The sequence below is a fragment of the Candida pseudojiufengensis genome (genome assembly GCF_024610245.1).
Source record: "Candida pseudojiufengensis strain CBS 10847 chromosome Unknown scaffold11, whole genome shotgun sequence".
In the NCBI taxonomy this organism is placed as follows: Eukaryota; Fungi; Ascomycota; class Pichiomycetes; order Serinales; family Debaryomycetaceae; genus Lodderomyces; species Lodderomyces pseudojiufengensis.
Window position 1 is genome coordinate 74,351 of NW_026261539.1, and position 21,365 is coordinate 95,715.

Below are 21,365 nucleotides of genomic sequence, written 5' to 3' on the forward strand. Positions count from 1 at the left end.
ACTGTAGGTTACTATAATACTCAAAAATAATTATTAAATATTAATTAAACAATTAAATAAAACTAATTAAAATAGAATTAAATATAAATGAAATGAAAACGAAATGCAAAGATTTAATGATGATAAACAAAACCCATGAATGAAAATGTAAAAACTAGAATTACGTAGTTGATGTGCATTAATTTTTTAAATCAATTTGAAATTCAATTAATCCAGATTTTAAATTTTTATTCTTTGAAGTACTTTGTTTTTTAATTTGATTATTTGAAGGAATGGTGCTTGATAAATTAGTTGAATTAATTGATGAGTTAGTCTCAGTAGGTTTTTTTGAATTTAGTTCTGAATCTTGTTGATAAATTGTATCAACATTTTCATAAATAAAAGAATAATGATTTTTTAAAGTTATTACTGGCATTGAATTTATAAGATCTATGTGACTATTATTACCAGATACTGGCTTTTTTGTTGTTGATGATGATGATGATAAAGATTTTGAATTTTTGAATGTAGTAGTTGTTGGAGATATTGATGATGTTGATGTTGATGTTGTTGTTGTTTGATTTTTAGTCCATTGTAATTTAGAATTATTGAATAATGCTGATGTTCCATTGAATGATGATGATTTTTTAAGAACTTTTTTATTTGATTTTGATGAATTTGAAGAGACGGGACCAGATATTGAATTTTTTTTCCTCCTTGGTATGATTGTTGTAGAGGTTAGTTTTTGTGATATAGTTTTTGATGGTTCATTTTTAAAAATAGGTGGCATTTTTGGAGATTGAGGTTCAATTTTAATTGTATTAGAATCATTTTCTATTCTAATTTGTTCAGATTTTGAATCATTGTTGATTGAATTATCAAATTTATTTAATGAATTATTTTGATTTAAATCCTCAAAAAAATCATCATTTAACAATTCTTCAGCAGTGATATTATGACTATAATTATAGCCATTATTATCTGAAGTCTCATTATCTGATGATTGAGGACTTGCTATTTCTATTGTTGTTGGAGAATCATTTATTGATTGTTGTTCATCACTTGGTTTGAGATCCAATTTTAAAATTTTCAGTTCTTGCTTAATACCTGTATTTATATTCTCAACCAGTATTTGATTTAATGATTCAATTGAATCTTCAAATTGAAAAGAATTTTCAATATGTTGTTGCCACAATTTTTGCAAATGTAAGTTCAGTTCAGATTGAGCTTTATGTGTATTTAAATTAAAAGGTAATTGTTGTGACTGTGATTGTTCTTGATGAATATCTTGAATTTGATTAGGGCTAGCTAATTGATATTGTGCAAATGGTGAAGTTTTATTTGAATTTTGATTATGATTATAAAATCTTTGTTGAGTTGGAGTAGTTAATAATGATTGTTGATTAATCATTTGTTCAAATTGAGTTAATGGTTGATTTGTATTTAATCCTAATCCAATAGTTGGACTTGGATTTTCTGCTATTGATGTTCTTGTTGATGATATTTGTGATATATTATTATTAGTATTTGGTGGAGTAAATTGTTGTGATGAATTATTTAACCCCAAAACAGAATTTGGAGTATTAATTGAATTATCATTATTATTATTTTCAGGTATGTTATTTGAATAAGTTGTATTTATTGGTGAAAAAATTTTATTTATATTATGTTGTGATTCATTATTATTTTGTAAAATAGTTGTAAAATGACCATTTGATTTTATAGCTGGAGTAGATTGATTTGAAAAATTAGATCCACCTAAAGGTTGTTGATTTAAAAAAGTTGGACTTGCAGATGCTTTTGGAGTTTGTAAATATGGTGGTAATGGTGGGAAAGATTCATCTAATTTTAAATCAATATTATCCATAGTACTATTTGCAGAATGTAAATAATCTTGAAAATCAAATGTTGAAAGACTATTTGTTGATTGTAAATTGTCTAAGTTATTTGGATTAGGCAGTATTAATTGATTTAATTCTTCATCATTTGAATTTTGGATATTTGAAGAAAAAGAATTTTGATGATTTATATTTGGTGATTGCTCGGGAATTGTTTGAGATAGAAAGTCAAAATTCATTTTTTATATGATAAGGTATAAGCGAACGTAATGGTAAAGTGAAATATTGTTTGATTAATTGATATAAGTTTTAATTGTTAATTAGCGATTGTAATGAATTGTTTCAAAGGGTATCTTTGTTAAAAGTTTATAAGCGAATGACTGTTGTGAATGGTGTTACTGAATTGTTGTGAGTGGATGATAAAGGACTTTATTTAATTGAATTCTCGAGTAAATGGTATCTGAATAAATGTTTAATGATGCTTTGAAAAGAAAAAGAAAAAGATGGTTGGTTATATTCTTTTGTTGAAAATAATATTCTTAATAATTTTTTAATATCCGGAAAAATAAGGGGCTCTCTCTTTTTCTATTTTTATTATTCTACATACAAAGTTTTGTGAACTATTTTATCATCATTATTCCATTATACTACGAGGTTTTATATTGTGGTTTTAACCTAGCTAGCTTTTAGATTATTGGAATTATATAAGAGCAGTTACTAATAGACAAGAGTACAACTTTAGAGGGTTCGACCGAAGCTCAACCTTTGATGAATTAAAGATGAAATTTCAAGATTGAAATTAGAACTACCACAAGTACTACAATCAAATTATAATAAATTATTTTTATCATTGGTTAAAACCTAATCAAAGTAAATCAATTTCATAATCAAAGATTAAATCTCTACCATGTCAAATTAGCAATTTAATTCTGCCCTGGGTTTATGATTCTTCTTCTTACCTTTCATTCATAAAACTGACATTAGAAAACAGAACTGGTGATTTTCCGAGAATAGCAGAAAGCACTTGTTCTATTAACAAGTTTACCTTCCTCTATTGTTACATTCTTTTGTGTTTTAGATAATATGCTTTACGATCAATGTTATAACACAAAAAACATTCGATATGAGACATTTTAATATAATAAAATATTATATTTAATTTATCCAGACGTTCTAGAATAAAGTATAAGTCATAGTTCAAGAGGAAGGAGACCGTGGATTTTCAAATGTGTGTAGATCCTCGAATAAGGTCCCATTATTTTTAGAAACTTTTGAAACATGGAAGAACCAATTGAAATTCTACCCCCCAAAATTTTAATGAAATTTTTCAAGTAGTATGGAATTTAATTAAGCTTGCAGAAAATAAATGTTGCTACCAAATTGAAATCTTAATTGGTATCTGAAACCAGCTTAGTTGCAAAAAATATATGTTTATACATTCCACAAGTTCTATTAATGATGTAATAACCAGCAAATGATTCTAGAGACAATTTTGCTTTGTTTGGCTGATAGCTTATGGCTGTAGGCTGTACAAAATTAGGCTTTTTGAACAATTGCCTTCGGCTCAAGAGGACTATTAAACAGTTCGCAAAACAGTTTTCTTGAATTAAAGTCAAATCCACAAATTTTTTGTAAAGTTTGGCACTCCCCATCGAAAAGTCTTATCTAGAATTGTTTAGTAGGGGTTCAGTTACTCGCTCCAAAATTTACCTTAACTTTCTTAAATATTGCTAAAAAGCTATACATTATCATTATTCAATTTAAAAAATCTCCTTTATCTAATTTCAATTGTAAATTATATTCAGGTTGAAAAGAAGCATACATAGTATCAGAATCATTAGTTACAAAAGCAGTATAATCAGCTTCTTCATCGGGTATAATTTTTTTTTGTTTAATTTTTGGATCAATTGAATCAACAATTAATTGAATTTGACAAGTTTTTTCCATTAAACAAAATAAATAAGCTGCTTCATCTATAGTTTTACCCATAGTTAATAAACCATGATTAGTTAAAATCATTGCTTTTACAATTGGACCAGCAGCTTCTGCTATTTCAATACCTTCATTTTTATCTAATGCAACACCTCCAAAAGTTTCATATATACCTTGATTTTTATAAAAAATACAAGAATCTTGATTAATCATTTCAAGGGGTTTACCAAATGCTGAATATGCCTTTCCATGAATTGAATGAGCATGACAAACAGCATTTATATCTGGTCTTGCCATATGAATTGCAGAATGAATACCAAATCCAGCAGTATTTATTGGAGATTGATTACCATCTGATAAAATTTCTCCATTATGATTTAAATGAACTAAATCTTTTACAGAAATTAAACTAAAATGAATTCCCAAGGGATTTATCCAAAAAGTTGTTGGATCTAAAGGATCTTTTATTGAACAATGACCTGCTTCACCTTCATCAAATCCTTTACGACCAAATATTCTGAAAACTGCTGCAAGATGTTCTAGCATATGTTTTCTTTCATCTTTTTTATTTGTGAAGGTAGGTGGTTTGAAAGGATGAGCCCCACCTAATGAAATATGATGTGATCCTCTTTCTCCATATTCATAACCTTTTGATGTGGAATGAGATTGATCTATTTGTGTTGGTGACATAACAATTGTGTGATTAGCTAGTAGTGGAGGAGTAAGAATCTGATACTTGTTGGTAGAATATATATCCCAAATCAATCGGATTGAAATTCCATTAGACTAGTTGCTTCATTTATATTATGTTTCAGTTAAAAGTATGTCTCCCCATATGCATAATATTACTCCGTAATTTTAAAGGTAATTATAATTCCTTTTATTGTTTAGCGGTTACTACTTAAAATGGAATGAAGTTTTCACAATTTTCAAGATCGCTTAATACGAGATAAAGAAATTTTTAGATCTAAATAATAAAAATATTATATGATAAGAACACAGTTATGAAATTTGTCAACAATGAAATTAGTATAAATTGAATGAACTTCCCGTTGACTCATCTTGTTACAGATTCATCAACTAATTCAAAATGACTGCAGATATAGATTTTAATTTTATAAAAACTACCAAAGGTAGATTAATACAAACAATTCATGATACAGCTAAATGGGGAGCAAAAGGAATATGGGGACCAGAATCAACTCAAACTGGAGTTTGTAGATTAGCATTATCTGATTTAGATAAATCAGTACGTGATTGGTTTGTTGAAGAAATGAAATCACTAGGTTGTTCAATTAAAATAGATCAAGTTGGAAATATTTTTGCAATATATCCTGGAAAAAATAATAACGTTAAGCCAACTGGTGTTGGATCACATTTAGATACTCAACCTAGTGGAGGTAGATATGATGGAATTTTAGGAGTTTTAAGTGCTGTTGAAATTATAAGAACTTTAAAAGATAATGAATATGTACCTAATTTTCCCATAGCAGTTATAAATTGGACAAATGAAGAAGGAGCTAGATTCCCTATAAGTATGGTTGCTTCAGGAGTATGGGCAGAAAAAATTTCCTTGGATACTTGTTTAAATTTAGAATCAATTGATGATGAAAAACCTAAAAAATTTGGTGATGAATTAAAAAGAATTGGATATAATGGTGACACCAAAGCTTCGTTCAAGGAAAATCCTCTAGCTTGTCATTTTGAAATTCATATTGAACAAGGACCAATTTTGGAAAATGAAAATAAAAAAATTGGTATAGTTATTGGAGCTCAAGCTTTTGAATGGAATTTAGTAACTGTTACAGGAAGAGCTTCTCACGCAGGTACAACACCAATGAATACAAGATCTGATGCTATGTTATGTGCTTCAAAAATTATAATTATGGCTATCGAAACTGCTGAAAAATATGGTGGTTTAGCAACTGTTGGAACCCTCAGTTTAGAACCACTGTCAGTAAATGTTATACCAAATATTGTTAAATTTTCATTAGATGTAAGACATATTGAAGATGAAAAATTAGATGCAATAATGTATGAAATTAAATCAAAAGCTAATGAGTTAGGTGAAAAGGGAATAGAATCAAAATTTTCAAAACCATTATCTGTTGATTTTCAAAATTTAACAACTTCAAAAGCTATTAAATTTAATGAAAATAATATTAAAACAGTTAAAAAAGCTGCATTATCATTATTTGATTCTAGCGAGATTAAAGAAATTACAAGTGGTGCAGGTCATGATTCTTGTTATACAAGTAAACAAGTTCCAACATCAATGATTTTTATACCTTCAAAAGATGGATTATCTCATACACCTGAAGAATATTCAAGTCCAGAAGATGTTGAAAATGGATTTCAAGTGTTGTTGAGGACAATATTGTTATATGATAAATGGAGAGCAGATTATGAATAAATATATAGGAAATAAAGCTTTAGATTCTCTTTTGATTCAACGGATTTAAAATATGTACCTCTACTTATCTATTTAAATTGATTGCATGATCGGAATTATAACCAAATCGGAACGTAAATTCCGCAGCCAAATTCTTGTATATAAGCAACAAAATTGTTTTATCTATTGTTTTAGATTTATGACAAATCTTTTTATTCTTTTGCTACTTTTGATGCCATTTACTCATATTTTGATCTAACAAAACAGATCAGGGATTCAAATCCTATTGATGCTCTTTTTTCTTTTCTCTCTATTCCCATTCACTCTTTCACCCTCACTTCAATGAATCAATGCCTACTATAAAATGAGTAATAATAATCCAACTGTATTGGAACAATTACGAGGATTTCCAGTATTTCAAATGATTATAATAATGTTATTAAGATTATCAGAACCAATAGCATTTTCAAGTTTTTTAAGTTATATATTTTTTATGATTAAAAGTTTTCGAATAACAAAAAATGATGCAGAAGTTTCAAGATATTCTGGATATTTAGCTTCAGCTTTTTCATTAAGTCAATTTTTTAGTTCTGTACCATGGGGAATAGCATCTGATAAATTTGGTAGAAAACCCTCGATTTTATTTGGTTGTATGGGTACAGCTTTTTCAATGATATTATTTGGATTCAGTAAGAATTTTACATTAGCTTTTATTTCAAGAATTTTAATGGGTTTATTAAATGGTAATGTACCAATAATGAGAACTACTGTGGGGGAAATAGCAGTTGAAAAAAGACATCAAGGTATAGCTTTTTCTAATTTAAGTTTAATTTGGGGGTTGGGGAAATGTATTGGAGCTTATCTTGCTGGTCATTTAACAGATGTTGATCATTTTAGAGAATATAAACGTGATGAACAACCACAGGAGGACTCAATTTTTATTAAATTTCCATTTGCATATACAAATATAGTTATTGCTTTATTAATTCTAAATTTTTGTATTATTGGTTGGTTATTTCTTGAAGAAACTCATGATGAATTAAAAAATAAAAGAGATCGAGGATTAGAAATTGGTGATAAAATAAGGAAATTACTTGGTTTTGAAGTACCTGATCGACCATGGCAAATGAAAAAGGGGGAAAGTTTTGAAACATTAATTGATGAAAACTCAATTGACTATGAAGATAGTGAATATGAAATGCAACTGATTTCTTCAAATGAATATGTTCCTATAAAAATTGAAGAAGAACCAAATATTTTTACATGGCCAATAATTCATAGAATAAGTTGTAATTTTTTCATTTCTTTTTCAAATATCATTTATACTGAGTTTTTCCCAATTTTTTTAGCTAAAACTATAAGACCAGAATCTTTAAAAATTCCATTTCATATGAAAGGTGGGTTTGGGTATAGTACTGATTCAACTGGTAAATTATTATCAATAACTGGATTAATTGGAGTAATTGCAGTTAGTTTATTATTCCCCATTATTAATAAATATTTTACAATATTAACAGCTTTTAGAATTGGATTAATGATTATACCAATTTTGTTTTTTGTTATACCATTGAATTTATTTACAATTCCAGAATATACTCATTCATATTCTCATACATTAACAACAACATTATTATATTTAAATGCTGGATTTTTATCATTTTTTGGATCAATAAATAACTCTCAAATGGTTTTATTGATTCATCGAGCATCTCCTAGAAAGCAAAGAGCTTTAATAAATGGATATACAATTTCAATAACTGCATTATCAAGATTTATTGCTCCATTAATTTGGGGTTGGGTTATGTCAAAATTTGATTTAAGTGGAACAGGAGGTCTAAGTTGGTGGTTATTAGCTGGCGAAGGTTTATTTGTTTTTGGTTTATCATTTATATTGAATGAAGATGATGAACAAGATTAAATATAGATATAAATATAGATTATTTTAGAGCATCTTTCAGCCCTACCTCTAGCCTCTAATTTCTTTTCCCACCGACCAAATTGTTGCTGCTCGTAATAAATGCGATAGTGGCGTTTATGTTCTAACGTATGAAATATAAGAGCAGTTTTTAATTGTTCTGTAAGATTTTCGAGTTACTTATTGTTCAAAGTGGAGATTTTCAAAATTAAAGCTATGAGAATTTCAAATCTGAAACTAAATTGGATCTGAAATTGGTAGTGCGTGAGGCTCGTCATATAAAAAAAATTTCCTCTTTGGGTAAATGAAAATTTACGAATCTCTTAAATGCAGGATTTATGTTCAATTTTTTCGTTAAATACGTTAAAATTTTTAAATTATAATTGATGATGTTTATAAATTTCAAGTAAATTGGTTAATTATAATTCCTATATTGGGACAAGGTTGTGTAGAAATTTTTCACTAGCACCACATGAAATTAGACTAAAAAAGTTTAACATGTCTAATTAATAAATTTTTTATTTTATATAAATCATCATCTGTCCTTGTATTCTTGTTTTTTTTAATTCAACTCTAACTTTAACTTTAACTCCAAAAATGAAAGTTCTTGCTTTATTGTCCTTCGTTTTTTTCAGTTTTACATTAGCTCAATCATTAGATTTAGAATATAATATTGATGCCATTTTAAAAAGAGCAAATGAACCATCACAACAAACTTTAGAAGAAGTTGATCAATATTTAAAACAATTAGTTGCAGCAGCTAATGGTCAACCAGTTAATTCCACTTCAAAAAGAGATGCTTTAATTTTATCAAAAAGAGATAATGTCTTATTAACAGCTGCATTTACTGCTTTAAATAATTCAGGTACTGGTGTTCCAATTGTACATACTTTAGTTACTGATCCAGGTTCTCAAGGTGCATCTATTCAAATTATTGAAAATTATATTAAAACAACCACCCTCAAAACTTTATTATCAGCAGCTGATAATTCAAATTTAGCTGTTGATATTGTTATGAGATTTTTTATTAATTATAGTTTAGTACCAAATTTATGGACAATACTTGTTACTTTATATAATAATGGTGTTTTACTTAAAAGAAGTTTATTTGGAGATATCATTGGTGGTGTTTTAGGTGGTATTAATCAATCAATTTGGTCATCATTAATTACTTTATTAAATACTATAGTTAATGTTGAACAAATTTGTGAATCATTACAAAAATCAGGATTTGCAGTATCCGTTGTTGATGATATTATTTCAACAAGTGATGGAAGAGATTTTGCAGTTAAATTATTTACTGCAATTATTAAAGATCAAATTATAACTATTAGTAGTTTAGTTGATGCTTTAAGTTCAACTAATTTCCTTCAAAATACATTAACTAAAATACTTTCAAATTCAACTTATAGGAAAATTATTTTCATTTGGGCTGTTAACTTTTTGGTTTCAATGATTAAATATATTTTTTAAACAACCACCAAAAAAACAAAAAAACTTTAGTTCTACGTTAAACATTTATTACCAATTTGAATAGTTCATAAATAAAAATTGTAACTTACACTGCTAGAATGAATTCTCACGACTCTTTAAAATTATTGCGCTGTGTTGCGTCAAATATAATACTCGTAAATTTACAAAGTTTACGTGTATTATGTAGACGTATAAACTCTAACTAAATTTGAAAAATACAAGCCACATCTACCTATGGCACAAACTCAGAGTGTTTTATTAAAATCGCGGAAGCTCAAAATAATCCAATAAAGATTGTTTGACTATCAGATAAATAATAAATTTGTTGACTTGATTCAGGTTGATCACCATAAAGACTCCATTCACCAATATGATTATTACCATACCAAGCAGCAAAAGCAGCTGGTTCATCACTAGATTGAACTAATACTCCCACAGCACCTTCTGGTTTATCAAAATATTGTCCTCTATCTTGTATATTTTCAATTTCAATTTCCGGTTTACCTAAAGTATTTTTATCTAATTCTTTCAAATCATAAATCCAATTGAATTTTATACCAGTTTGTTTTTGAGTTTTTGGAATTTTGCTATTGGATCTATTTATCTTTAATTTACGGTCTGTGACATCACCAGTTTTTAAATCAAGTACTACCATTGTAGCGTAATTGAATTTTTTAATTTACAAAGGAAGAAAAATTGTTGTTGATACTTTTCATGATTATTGTTTTTATTTATACAAAAACCTTGTGGCACCAGAATCTAATCAATTGTTTTTGTGTCTAGAAATTTTGCGCTTCTTTGTTCGATACGCAATTTTGACACGCGATTTCCAATTACATTTATTATTATATCTATTTATATCTCTATATAGCTGACAAACCAGTTGTAGCTAAACCAAACGCACCTAATCTCATAGGACCTGAAGAACCAGGTCCATTTAACATTGAATTACCACTTGATTTAGCGGCATTTCTTAAATTTATTTCTCTCATTGTACTTAGAATAACTGTTAGAACTAAAGTATCTTGATCCACCAGTAATGTACTATTTATATCCAAATTATTATTTGTTAAATCTTGATATAAATCAATCCTACCTGCATCATTATATTTTTTTGGTAAAAAACTTGAAGAATTTGAATTTTTTATAATCAGAGCATCTTTAAAACATCCAAATGGAGGTAAATCACTGGGAATATAATTATATGATGAATTACCTTGATATGTATTTTCTTCCTGTATAAATGAATTTTCTGGAATTGGATTTATAAAAGTTGATGGATCATTTATATTAAATTTTATATTACTTGATTCATCATCATCTTTTTTACCAAATTTTAAAAACAGTGAAGGAGGTTTATTAATGATATTATCACAAAATGAAGGTTGACCTTCATCAATTATTAATAATCTCATATGAGGATTATATTGACATATTAAACCAGATGCAACAGTTGTACCTAAAATTCTAAATCTTGTATCTTTATATATGAAATCACAAAATGGTTTAAAATTCAGTTGAAATAATATGATTTTAAAAACTTGTGATGTACCAGGATTAAATTCAAATATAAATCTTCTATAATTTGATGAAAATTTTGAATATACAAAACAATAATTAAAAGTTTCAAATTCTGTATCTTCTTCTGTGGTACTTGTTGGTGGTGATGGAATTTCTTTAAATTTTTTAAAAATTATATATGGTGAGTTTTTTCTAAAACTTGACATGTATGGTATATTAATTTTAAATAAAGGTAGACCTTGTCCCTTAATTTTATAATCTATAGGTATTATGTGATTTCTATTATCTATTATATCTTTACCGTGTGGTTGAAATTCTGTTTTATTTATACTTGCATCAGATGATGCCTTTCGAATGCCTCCCTTGGAGTCATATAATATTACTGAATTTTTTCTTTCCTTTTTGATACCAGATCTTAATTCTTTAAATAATTTATATGAATCTATACTTGGGAAAACATATGTATTATGTTTTAACATCCCATTCATTATTACAAGTTGTCGTTTGAAATTATATACTGATATATTTCTTTCCATGATTTTTATGTGGTCTAAGGCATATTGTTCAGACGGTATATGTTGTTCATTATACATTGTTGACATATCATCCCCATCAAAATCATAATCATTTAAGTGATCTTGATTCTCGTTATGTTCTTGATTCTGTCTTCTTCTTTCTTCAACTGCTCTCATTCTTCGTACAACAAAAGGTAAATATTCAGTAAAATTATCAATAAAAGTATTTTGTAATTCCATTCTTTGCAGTCTATCAACTGTTAAAGTTGGAGCTTCAGATAATGTAACAGATTGATGATCTGCATCAGTGGTATTTAAAGGGGAAATCACGTCATCTTCATCATCTATAGCTGATTCATTATCTTGTTCACCATGATGTAATGTTTGAAAAGAATAATCTCTTGGTTGTGTTGCAACTGCTGTAGAATTAGGTTGACTGAACCTTCTTTGAAATCTTGAAAATGGAGATTGTGAATTATTATTTGATTGAATTCTGTATCTATCTTCATTTTGATGATCCAGTCTCAGTGGTCTTAAATTGTTATTAGAATCATCTTTTGTTGAATTTAATGAGTTACTATGAGTTCTACTTTTAAATCTCTTGAACATAAACTGGTTGTAAATTAAATGTGTTTGGATAATTTGCTTTTGGAAATGGATAAAAGTAGTGCTGTTTGAATATGATCTATGGATAGCAAAACTTGGTCAATATGATACTTTTTGGAGCAGTTTAATCCTTTACCTTATGGAGTGATGATGATGAATTGATGATTAAAAGATTAATAATTGAGATTAGATTAGATTTACTATACCGGTTATTATGTAATAAAACGCTTAGTATTATGTAAGCAGAGATCCAGATTTCGATTTATTTAGATAGTCTAATAGCAATATTTAATTAAAGGATGTATTAGTTAGAGGATCAGCTTTGAGACCTAGTTCTTACTCTAAATATTGATCGCATCAAGACGTTTGTGCAATCAATTGATAAAGATTTCTGCTTCCCAGATAAGCACAAAATCAAAATAATTAGTTGATTTTCATCGTACGGCTAATTTTTGAAACTTTTGCGTCACGATTTAAATTGAGCCATACTTAATTACCCTAAAGCTCACAAGCGAATAACTTGTATTAAAAGATGAAATATGACCCTTAACTGATATTAAAAGCATTAGAAAGAGTGTGAGCTAGAAGTATAGATTACTAGGGCTATCTCGAATATAAAGCTTGGTCAAAATCCGACTATAAAGATTGGGCAAAATAAGCTGAATAGATTGAGTGCTCCGCACGTATTTTCTACAGACTATGAAATACAATCTCGATTGTTTCAAAAAAACGTCCTTCAAATGAAAGTGATTAGTATTAGAGTTTGATTGTGAATTCCACTAACAATAGGCATTTAAATCCATTTGATAGATCTCAGTGAATCAATTTAAAAGTGATGGATCTATGTTATATCAACTAATAAGTTTTTGTTAGTGCTTAAATTAGCTAATTTATAGAACACATTTTCTTTCTTCTTCCTTTGGAATAATTGAATTAATATTGAAATTATTCTTGTAAATGATTTTTCAACAATTTCCCTTGAATGTTCATTCACTCAAATTCTAAAAACACCAACTGAATTTACTTGAACAAAATAATGAAATTTATAAAACTCTTGATATTGCTATGTATACAAATCATTAGTTAATATGATTTAGCATTCTCCCCTCTTGTAATTTTGGTTAGATTAAATCTATTTTATTTCTACTCACTAATGATTAATCAACTGCAATATACGTCAGTTTTGGCTGCAAATGCATAATCTTATGTGGAACATTTGCTTCCTCTCCTCTTAATAGTTGATTATTCAGAAACATTACAGCTATAAGTGGGTCTTCAAAATTTGAACTCAGAATTATTTCATCATGATGAAATGCATTGTTTAAAACTTTTCCTATTTTTTACACAATTTATATGCCAGCTTGTCAGGGTTGCCGACAGACTTTGATTGGTTTTAGAAGCTCTCCTAGACCTCCATTTGTAAATTGATATCCATTTTAGATCAATTCCCTTTTGGCAAAACCGGCGTTGGTTACCTTCTTTGATTGAATTGTTCATGGCGCCTCTTCTAATTTTCATACTATGTTTATCTCTATCACAACATCGCATCATCAACATATTAAAAATTCTAGTTGCATTTCCTCCAGTTGTTGTTCCAGCTCTATTTCATTGGTTTTGACGTGATCTAGTGAATAATTTTTGGAACCTTGTCTGGTTTTCCGTTGTTTTTCCAAAAGCTATATAGTTTGGTGTGTATCTGAAGGTTTGGTGAAATATTGTAAATTTGAACTGCATCAATTTACCTGGGATCCCAATTCCTCCATGTATCGTCAATTTTTTTTATTAAGTCATTTAATTTTTCAGTTTTACCACTTGCAGTACTACGGTTACCAAAAATAAATTTAATAACTTAATCAAAAAAAAATTTAGTGGTTTGCCTGACGATACTTGGATAAATTGGGATCGAGGTTTAATCGAAGCAGTTCAACTTGATAACACCTTACCTTCGTTTTCAATTTTTTCGTTGCCATGATGAGCAGAAATAAAATTAATATCAATGGTAGGAATTTAAACAACTATTTGAACTTGATTGAATTTGAAGACAAATGCATTGTCGCATACTAATGTGGTGAAGTATGAGACTAATCTTCTAATAATGAAATTGCTGTATGATAATAGTTGTATCAGGGTGAACAAAAGGATTAGTGATAGCCCAGCTATTGGATGAATCGGTAAATCTTAGCATAGCTATATGACTTGAGAAAATTGGAAAATTTCATTGCTCACCAAGAATTCGTCTTGACGCATGAGCAAAATCGACATGAAGCCTTTGAATAGCCTTTGTTGTATCAATTGGCTACAACTGCTTAGCTACTTTAATCGTGTTAATGATTCACAAGTCCTTACCATCTCCATAAAAATAGATTAATTTATCATCGACATTACAAATGGCTTTGTTTGCGCGATAGTCTACAACTATTCTTGGTGAACAAAAAAATTGTTCAATTATCGACAAGTTCAAGTTGCAAGACCTAATGCTAAGCTTAAATGGTTCTCCACTTTTTGAAAATCCTTCGATTTATTTCTTGGTGCTAGTTTGCTTGAAATTTGTATGATTTGAAATGTTTGTGAATTCACACCAATATAAGAATACCTATAAAATTTAGATTAATGATTTGTACATACTTTGATTAATTTATGTAAACTAATGATTTATATCGGCCAAACCTCTTGATATATTTCAATAAATTTAGCCAAATAAGATTCTAAAATATCTATTGCTTGTTTATGTGGTATGTATAAAGGAAGGATTGGTTGTTAATATTAATTTAAGAATTCGTTGAATAAAGAGATTTTTTATAAATTTGGAGCTTGCCATTTGGTAGTGCTTAAATAAATCTTCCTAAATCAAACAACCGCGTAAAATAAGTCAAATCAATTTACATATTAAGTATTACAAACTTGATTTATACAATTAACTCGTTTCAAAATGGCCTTAGAACCAATTCCCACGGCTCAAGTTACAATAAAAACAACAAAAGGAAACCTACCGTTTCATATCTTTGCAAAAGAAACTCCCACAACATCATTACAATTCTTAAATTTATGTAATTCCAAAAATCTCGGAGATTTAAATTTCACAAATAAAGATTATCTAACAATAAAACCAAAACAAGAAGATATAAAATTAGAAATCGAATCAAATTCAAGAATTAAATGTAAAAGAGGTTATTTGGGAGTTTTTAATAATGAATATATTATATCATTAACTGATTTAAATTTAAAATATGTTTTTGGAAAAATTGACCTGGATTCTTGGTATACTTTACAAAATATTTCAAAATTAATTAAAGAAGGTAAAAAAATTGAAATTACTGATATAGTAGTTGATAAACCTTATTTTGAATTAGATGAAATTGATGTAAAAAATGATGAAGAAATTGATAATGAACCAAAATTGAAAAAACCTAAAGTTGTTATGAATTATGATCTTGATGAGGAAGAAGATGATGATGGAGAAATCAAATTGGTTAGTGCTTATGATTTGAAAAAGAAGAGGAAAAATGCTAAAGAAGATAAGACATTACTCCAAGATAGGGAAAATGAGGTGGAAGATAAAGCAGAGGAAGTAATAGACGAAGAGGATAAAAACATTGAAAAACACGAATCAAGAGAAAAAGAACTACAACAAGAAGTTGAAAAAGAAATTGAAGTAATAGAAGTAAATTCAAATTCAGATTCAAATTCAGACTCAGATCCAGATCCCGACTCAGATTCGGATTCAGATTCAGAATCAAGTATAGATTCAATAAAACAAAATAAAAAACCAAATTATAAAATTGATCCAAAAATTGATTTAAGAGTTGATTTAAAACATGCTGAAAGTATTACTTTAGATCAATTAAAAAATCATAAATTTCTTACCTAGATAAATCTAAACGAATATATATCAAACAAATTAAGATTATGACAATACCTATTAAATTAGGCTTTTTTTAGTGAATCGTTCAGATTTAGTTGAATTAAGGGAAGCAATATCTTGAAGTATTTGACAAAAGCCTTGAAAACAATAAATAAAACCGAACCAATTTCAAAGATATATACCTACCTATTCGAAATATTTCTCATTCTTAATTGAAGACAAAGAATATCATTCTAGAGCTAAATCAAACCTAGAAATCTTAGATACAACAACGATAACAATCAATCAACAATGAGTGAACCGTGATAAAAATCAAGAACCACTACAATAACAACAAAAAATAAACTAAAATAAAATCATTCATTAAAAAAGTATTCACACTAAACTTAAAAGCTAGCATATATATATATATATAAAAATCGAACTAAAAACTAAAAATTTCCCACTCTTTATAAATTGTAAATTTTATCATTATCATTAATTTCCGCTTCTCTATCTCCACCTATTCTTCAAAAGTAAAACCAGGTAAATCATCATGATCATTCTTTAAATTTTTTAAATCACTTTCACTTACAGAATTTGATCCATCATAGCTAAACCAAGGATGTTTTAATAAACTAGCAGCATCAAATCTTTCATCAATATTAAATTTTAAACATTTTAAAATTAAATCAACAATTAATTGAATTTCTAAATCATCTTTTCGGAACTTATATTTTTCCACCAAAACATTCTCAAGACTCCAAAATTTTAAATTATCTATATTTTTAAAAACTATTTCCTTAGTAGTTGGATTTAATTTAAAAAATTTTCCAGTGAGCTTACAATCCAAAAGATAATTATCATCAGGAAAATTCCCCAATAATTCAATAATTTGAGCTAAATGATCTTCATCTTTATCAAAAAATTTCCCATCGTTTGGATCAAATAAAAAATCCCCAGTTATTAATTCAAATATTATACATCCAATACTCCAAATATCAGTTGAAGAACCCCATGATTTATATTTAAGCAAAATCTCGGGGGATCTATATTGTCTTGTTTGAATTTGATTTGTAAAATGTTCATTTGTATATGTTGCATTACCTAAATCTGCAATTTTTATTGACAAGTTTGTTGGTTCAACGAATGTTTGCTTTTTATCGAAAATTGAAAAATTTTTAGGGCTGATTGCTTTTGATATAGATAACTTCTTAGTTTTATCAAATTCAACATCTTTAAAAAATACATCTTGAGTTGTTGAACAGCATAATGGTTTTGATGATCTTATTGGAGAATCATATTTTCCAACAATTGAATTTTTTGAACGACGATATGAAAATGATTGTTGTGAATTTATTGAAACTATTGAAGAAGCTCTTTCTTCTGGTTGTTGTAAAATAGTTGAACTTGAAGTTCTTCCAAATAATTGTGGTTTATTAAATGAATTCTTTTTAATTAATGATGTAGCTCTACTTATTGAATTATTTCTTGAATTTTTTTTATCTTCTATAGACTTTACTAACTTGTTTATATCATCAATTTGAATTAAAATATTTTCTGGTTTTAAATCAGTATGTATAATACCACAATGATGCATATAATCAACTGCTAATAACATTTGTTTAACAATTTGTTTAACTAAATTTAATGGTATACCACCACAATTTTTTGAAGTTTCAATTATTTTGGAAAGTGAATTTGAATTTAATGATTTTAATTTTTTATCAATTCCATTTTCCCATGATCCTATTGTTGTTGTTGTGGAGGTAGTGGTTGAATCTGAATCTTCATTCATTACTGGGGATACATTTGATGATGTTGATGAAGTAGTTGATGTAGTTGATGATGATAATCCTAAACTTAACATTGATTTATTTGATTTTTTCTTATTTGTTACAGCATCTAATTTATTAAATTTCATTGGTTCTTCATCTTCCTTTTTTTTAATTTCTTCATTAACATTTTTATAAAACTTCTTATACTTGTAAATTAAATTTAAAACATTTTCTCCTAAAATTTCAAAAACCATACAAATATGATTCCCATTAGGACCAATAATTTCAAAATCATCTAATAATTTCATTAAATGATTATAACCAGGATGATCTTCAGGTTTTTGATGGTTAAAATATTTATAATTTTCAGGTAAATGATCACTATGTCTAGGATTATTTAAAGTTTTTAAAATTCTAATTTCATCTTTTGCTGCTTCTTTATAATTTTTATTTGATTTTACAAATTTTATTGCAACAAAATATTCATCTGAATTACTTCCATCAATTAGTCTTGATTTTGCTAACCATACTGTTGAAAAATGTCCCCAACCTAACTTCCTAATAATAAGATATTCTCTATTTGGAAAATTTCTACTATAATATATATCACCTTTACATACGGGATGATAACCTCCAATTTTATAATCATAATGACTTTCTTCATGTTTTGGATCAAATTCTAGATCTGATTCTGAATCTGATTCTGAAAATTCTTCTTCTTTTGGTATTGCTGTATGAGGATTATTTGTTCTTATATTTTGATTACTTGAAAATGATCCAATACGTAATAAACTTCTTAAATTTCTTTTTGGTTGTGGTCTATTAAGTTCTTTTTTCTTTTTTTCAATTTGTGGTTGTGGTTCTTCTTCAATTTGATGATTACTCATTTCACTATTTTGTAATGATATACAATCAGATGTAAATGAAGTGTATCTTTCTTCATTTGAAAATTGATTGGGGAAATAACTTTGTTGAGAATTAAATAATGAAACTTTTGATATTGGAGCTAATTGTGGAGTTGTTATAGGGGAATTTAAATCTTCATAATTATTAAATGAAAATTCTTGAGGTTCTTCTTCTTCTTCTTCATCTATACTTTGTACTATTGTTATATGATTTATATCTGACATTATATTTTGTGGTATGGTTGATGGTGGTAATTCAGATTTAGGTGACCCTTCTTGAGTTGTTGCACTAAATGAAGGTAATCTTTTAAATAATCCTTGAATATTAAATTTTAATTTTTTATCTTCTTCAGATAATTTTTTAGGAGTTGATTCATTAATTTGTTCTATAGTATCATTACTATCTAGTTTTGATAAATTGTCTGTGGCTGTATTGCTGCTGTTTAATCTATTAATTAATAACATTTTGAAGTGTCTTTATATATATAAAAATTGATATCTATGATTAATAAAAAAACAAATGAAAAACTTTTTGGTGAGAAAATTATAAATATTGAAAATGCATAGGATAGAAATGAAAATAAATTTGAATAAGATTAGTTATGGTTTGTTTGGTTGTATATTAAAATTGAAAAATTTGATGAAATGTGTTGTAAAAATTTAAAATTGTGGATACTTTGAGTAGATTGTCTTGGGTTCTGGTTGAAATGTGTTTAAATTGTTTGATGTGTTATATTGAACAACGTAGTGAGAGTGGTAGTAGTAGTATTGAACATATATTGTCTATGGTATAAGTTTGTTTTAAGTAGTTGATGATGATGATAATGAGATAATAAATGGTTGTAAAAAATTAATAAGTAGAAATAATTAGATAGTAATATATTAAGTACTTAAATAATGTATGTAGTGTAAAACTACCCAAAATTTATTTTTGTTTTTAGTTTTGCTTTTATTTTTTTAATTAATTTATCCTTTAATTATTTACTACTGTGGTGGTGGTTAGTTTTGTTGTGTAAAGGTACTAACTAACTTAAGATGTATGGTTTATTAAACATAAACCATTTAAAAGAAAGGATAAACTAATACTACTTAAATAGAAATTTAAACTTTTCCAATTGCTTTTTTAAGATAGATTGATTGATAGATTGTTAGTCTTACTGAGTAGAAAGAGATGATATAAAGTTTTCACATTATCAGAGAGATATTTGAGAGAAGTATTGTATATCTTTCTTTTCAAATGTACTATCTTATCTACTGTATTTCTCTAATCAGCAAGGGCGTAAGCGTATCTTTATCGGATAATTCTGCATTAAAAAAAATTAATTTTTCAATTTAAATTTTAAAGTTTTTCTGGAATATGAATAAGAAAAAAAAAAAGTAATTATTGACACAAATCGTATTCATTAAATCTTTATTAAGGACTAAATAGATGAAATGTAATGTTGTATTGAGAGAATAGAACAGGATCATACAATTAACAAACCCTTTCAAAGGAATTTAGAACATGAGTTATGAATGTTTTACTATCATAAAATCAGATAATAAGGAGAAAACATGGAGTAATCACAAAATGTAAAAAGAATAAGGTTAGATGTTTTTGATTTATTTGATTATCTTTATTGTATTAAAAAAAGAACAATAGAAAATTATCGGTTATTCAATCTAATTTAGTATTTTATTTTATTTATAATTTTATTGGTCTCACTTTTTTAAATTACATCATCATAAAATTAAACCAATAGGAAATTCATATAATTAATTATTATAATTGGTTTAAAAGAATAAAGCACAATGATGTATGTAACTAGTATGTGGAGAAATAACACTAAGATCATTCTTTACGCTAAAAATTAGTTTCTTGTTTCATTCAAATTTGGGGAATATAAATATCGCTTATTGGTGGTGGTGTTATTTAAATTTTTTTTTAGTTGGGTTTAAAAGTGTAAGGCGATTTGATAATTTAAGGGAGTTAGTAAATTTATTTTTTCTGTTGCCTTTTGAATAAATGTTTTCAATATTTAATTTTTGTGCCGTATGAAAAAAAAATGCTACCATGAGGAGTAGTAGAAAAACAAAAATTACTAAGGGTTTTAAGCTTCTTCGACCGAGAATTAGTACCAGGTGACTAAAGTTTTGGCTTAAAATTCAAAAATTATGGCTGAAAGTATTGAAAAATCTCGGGGTAGTGCATGAACTCACATAATATACAAATTTTATAACCGATCTATCCTCCCAACAAAACAATCTATTAATCTTTAAATCGTTTGCTAAATCTTTCAAATGATCTACATTTTTAGATCAAACATTCTTCTTCTCTAAAAATTATCAAATTGACAGGGATTGTTTTATTTTTATTTATTGTTTGATCGAATCCCTTGATTTTTGTTTGATCCTTGATTTGAATTGATTTGATTGTTATTGGTAAATTTCGATATTCTTATCTCTTGCTTTCTTTTTAATTTTCATTTTGCTTATTTTAACTGAATTAAGTTATAATATTTGCCTTTATAATATTCTTAGCGGTTATATCCTTTTTGATGTTATAAAAATATACTTTGAGACTTGGACTCTTCTGCGTCACTGTATTATTAATATTTCTTCAATCAATTGAAGGAGGGGTTGAAAGTTTACTTTTGCTATGATGTAGAAGACCTATATGATGGTTAAAAA

General features: G+C 27.3%; 9 protein-coding genes across 9 annotated transcripts; 4 read left to right on the plus strand and 5 right to left on the minus strand. All coding sequences in view use genetic code 12, as the record gives it.

Annotated features, from left to right (window-relative positions):
- Window positions 1-178: 178 nt before the first annotated feature.
- KGF55_004783 (uncharacterized protein) lies at window positions 179-2,056 on the minus strand (the record flags this gene model as incomplete). The annotated part of the gene is made up of 1 exon (XM_051759723.1): window positions 179-2,056. The coding sequence occupies one exon, from the start codon at window positions 2,054-2,056 to the stop codon at window positions 179-181; it is 1,878 nt and encodes a 625-aa protein (XP_051612377.1).
- Window positions 2,057-3,572: 1,516 nt separating this feature from the next.
- KGF55_004784 (uncharacterized protein) lies at window positions 3,573-4,439 on the minus strand (the record flags this gene model as incomplete). The annotated part of the gene is made up of 1 exon (XM_051759724.1): window positions 3,573-4,439. The coding sequence occupies one exon, from the start codon at window positions 4,437-4,439 to the stop codon at window positions 3,573-3,575; it is 867 nt and encodes a 288-aa protein (XP_051612378.1).
- A 400-nt stretch (window positions 4,440-4,839) lies between these two features.
- On the plus strand, window positions 4,840-6,162 carry KGF55_004785 (uncharacterized protein; the record flags this gene model as incomplete). The annotated part of the gene is made up of 1 exon (XM_051759725.1): window positions 4,840-6,162. One exon carries the CDS (start codon window positions 4,840-4,842, stop codon window positions 6,160-6,162), a length of 1,323 nt encoding a protein of 440 aa, XP_051612379.1.
- A 343-nt stretch (window positions 6,163-6,505) lies between these two features.
- On the plus strand, window positions 6,506-8,059 carry KGF55_004786 (MFS transporter; the record flags this gene model as incomplete). The annotated part of the gene is made up of 1 exon (XM_051759726.1): window positions 6,506-8,059. The coding sequence occupies one exon, from the start codon at window positions 6,506-6,508 to the stop codon at window positions 8,057-8,059; it is 1,554 nt and encodes a 517-aa protein (XP_051612380.1).
- Window positions 8,060-8,653: 594 nt separating this feature from the next.
- KGF55_004787 (uncharacterized protein) lies at window positions 8,654-9,529 on the plus strand (the record flags this gene model as incomplete). Its single annotated transcript, XM_051759728.1, has 1 exon — window positions 8,654-9,529. One exon carries the CDS (start codon window positions 8,654-8,656, stop codon window positions 9,527-9,529), a length of 876 nt encoding a protein of 291 aa, XP_051612381.1.
- A 274-nt stretch (window positions 9,530-9,803) lies between these two features.
- Window positions 9,804-10,184, minus strand: KGF55_004788 (uncharacterized protein; the record flags this gene model as incomplete). Its single annotated transcript, XM_051759729.1, has 1 exon — window positions 9,804-10,184. One exon carries the CDS (start codon window positions 10,182-10,184, stop codon window positions 9,804-9,806), a length of 381 nt encoding a protein of 126 aa, XP_051612382.1.
- Window positions 10,185-10,392: 208 nt separating this feature from the next.
- On the minus strand, window positions 10,393-12,174 carry KGF55_004789 (uncharacterized protein; the record flags this gene model as incomplete). The annotated part of the gene is made up of 1 exon (XM_051759730.1): window positions 10,393-12,174. The coding sequence occupies one exon, from the start codon at window positions 12,172-12,174 to the stop codon at window positions 10,393-10,395; it is 1,782 nt and encodes a 593-aa protein (XP_051612383.1).
- Window positions 12,175-15,100: 2,926 nt separating this feature from the next.
- On the plus strand, window positions 15,101-16,039 carry KGF55_004790 (CWC27; the record flags this gene model as incomplete). The annotated part of the gene is made up of 1 exon (XM_051759731.1): window positions 15,101-16,039. The coding sequence occupies one exon, from the start codon at window positions 15,101-15,103 to the stop codon at window positions 16,037-16,039; it is 939 nt and encodes a 312-aa protein (XP_051612384.1).
- Window positions 16,040-16,535: 496 nt separating this feature from the next.
- On the minus strand, window positions 16,536-19,160 carry KGF55_004791 (uncharacterized protein; the record flags this gene model as incomplete). The annotated part of the gene is made up of 1 exon (XM_051759732.1): window positions 16,536-19,160. The coding sequence occupies one exon, from the start codon at window positions 19,158-19,160 to the stop codon at window positions 16,536-16,538; it is 2,625 nt and encodes an 874-aa protein (XP_051612385.1).
- Window positions 19,161-21,365: the final 2,205 nt, after the last annotated feature.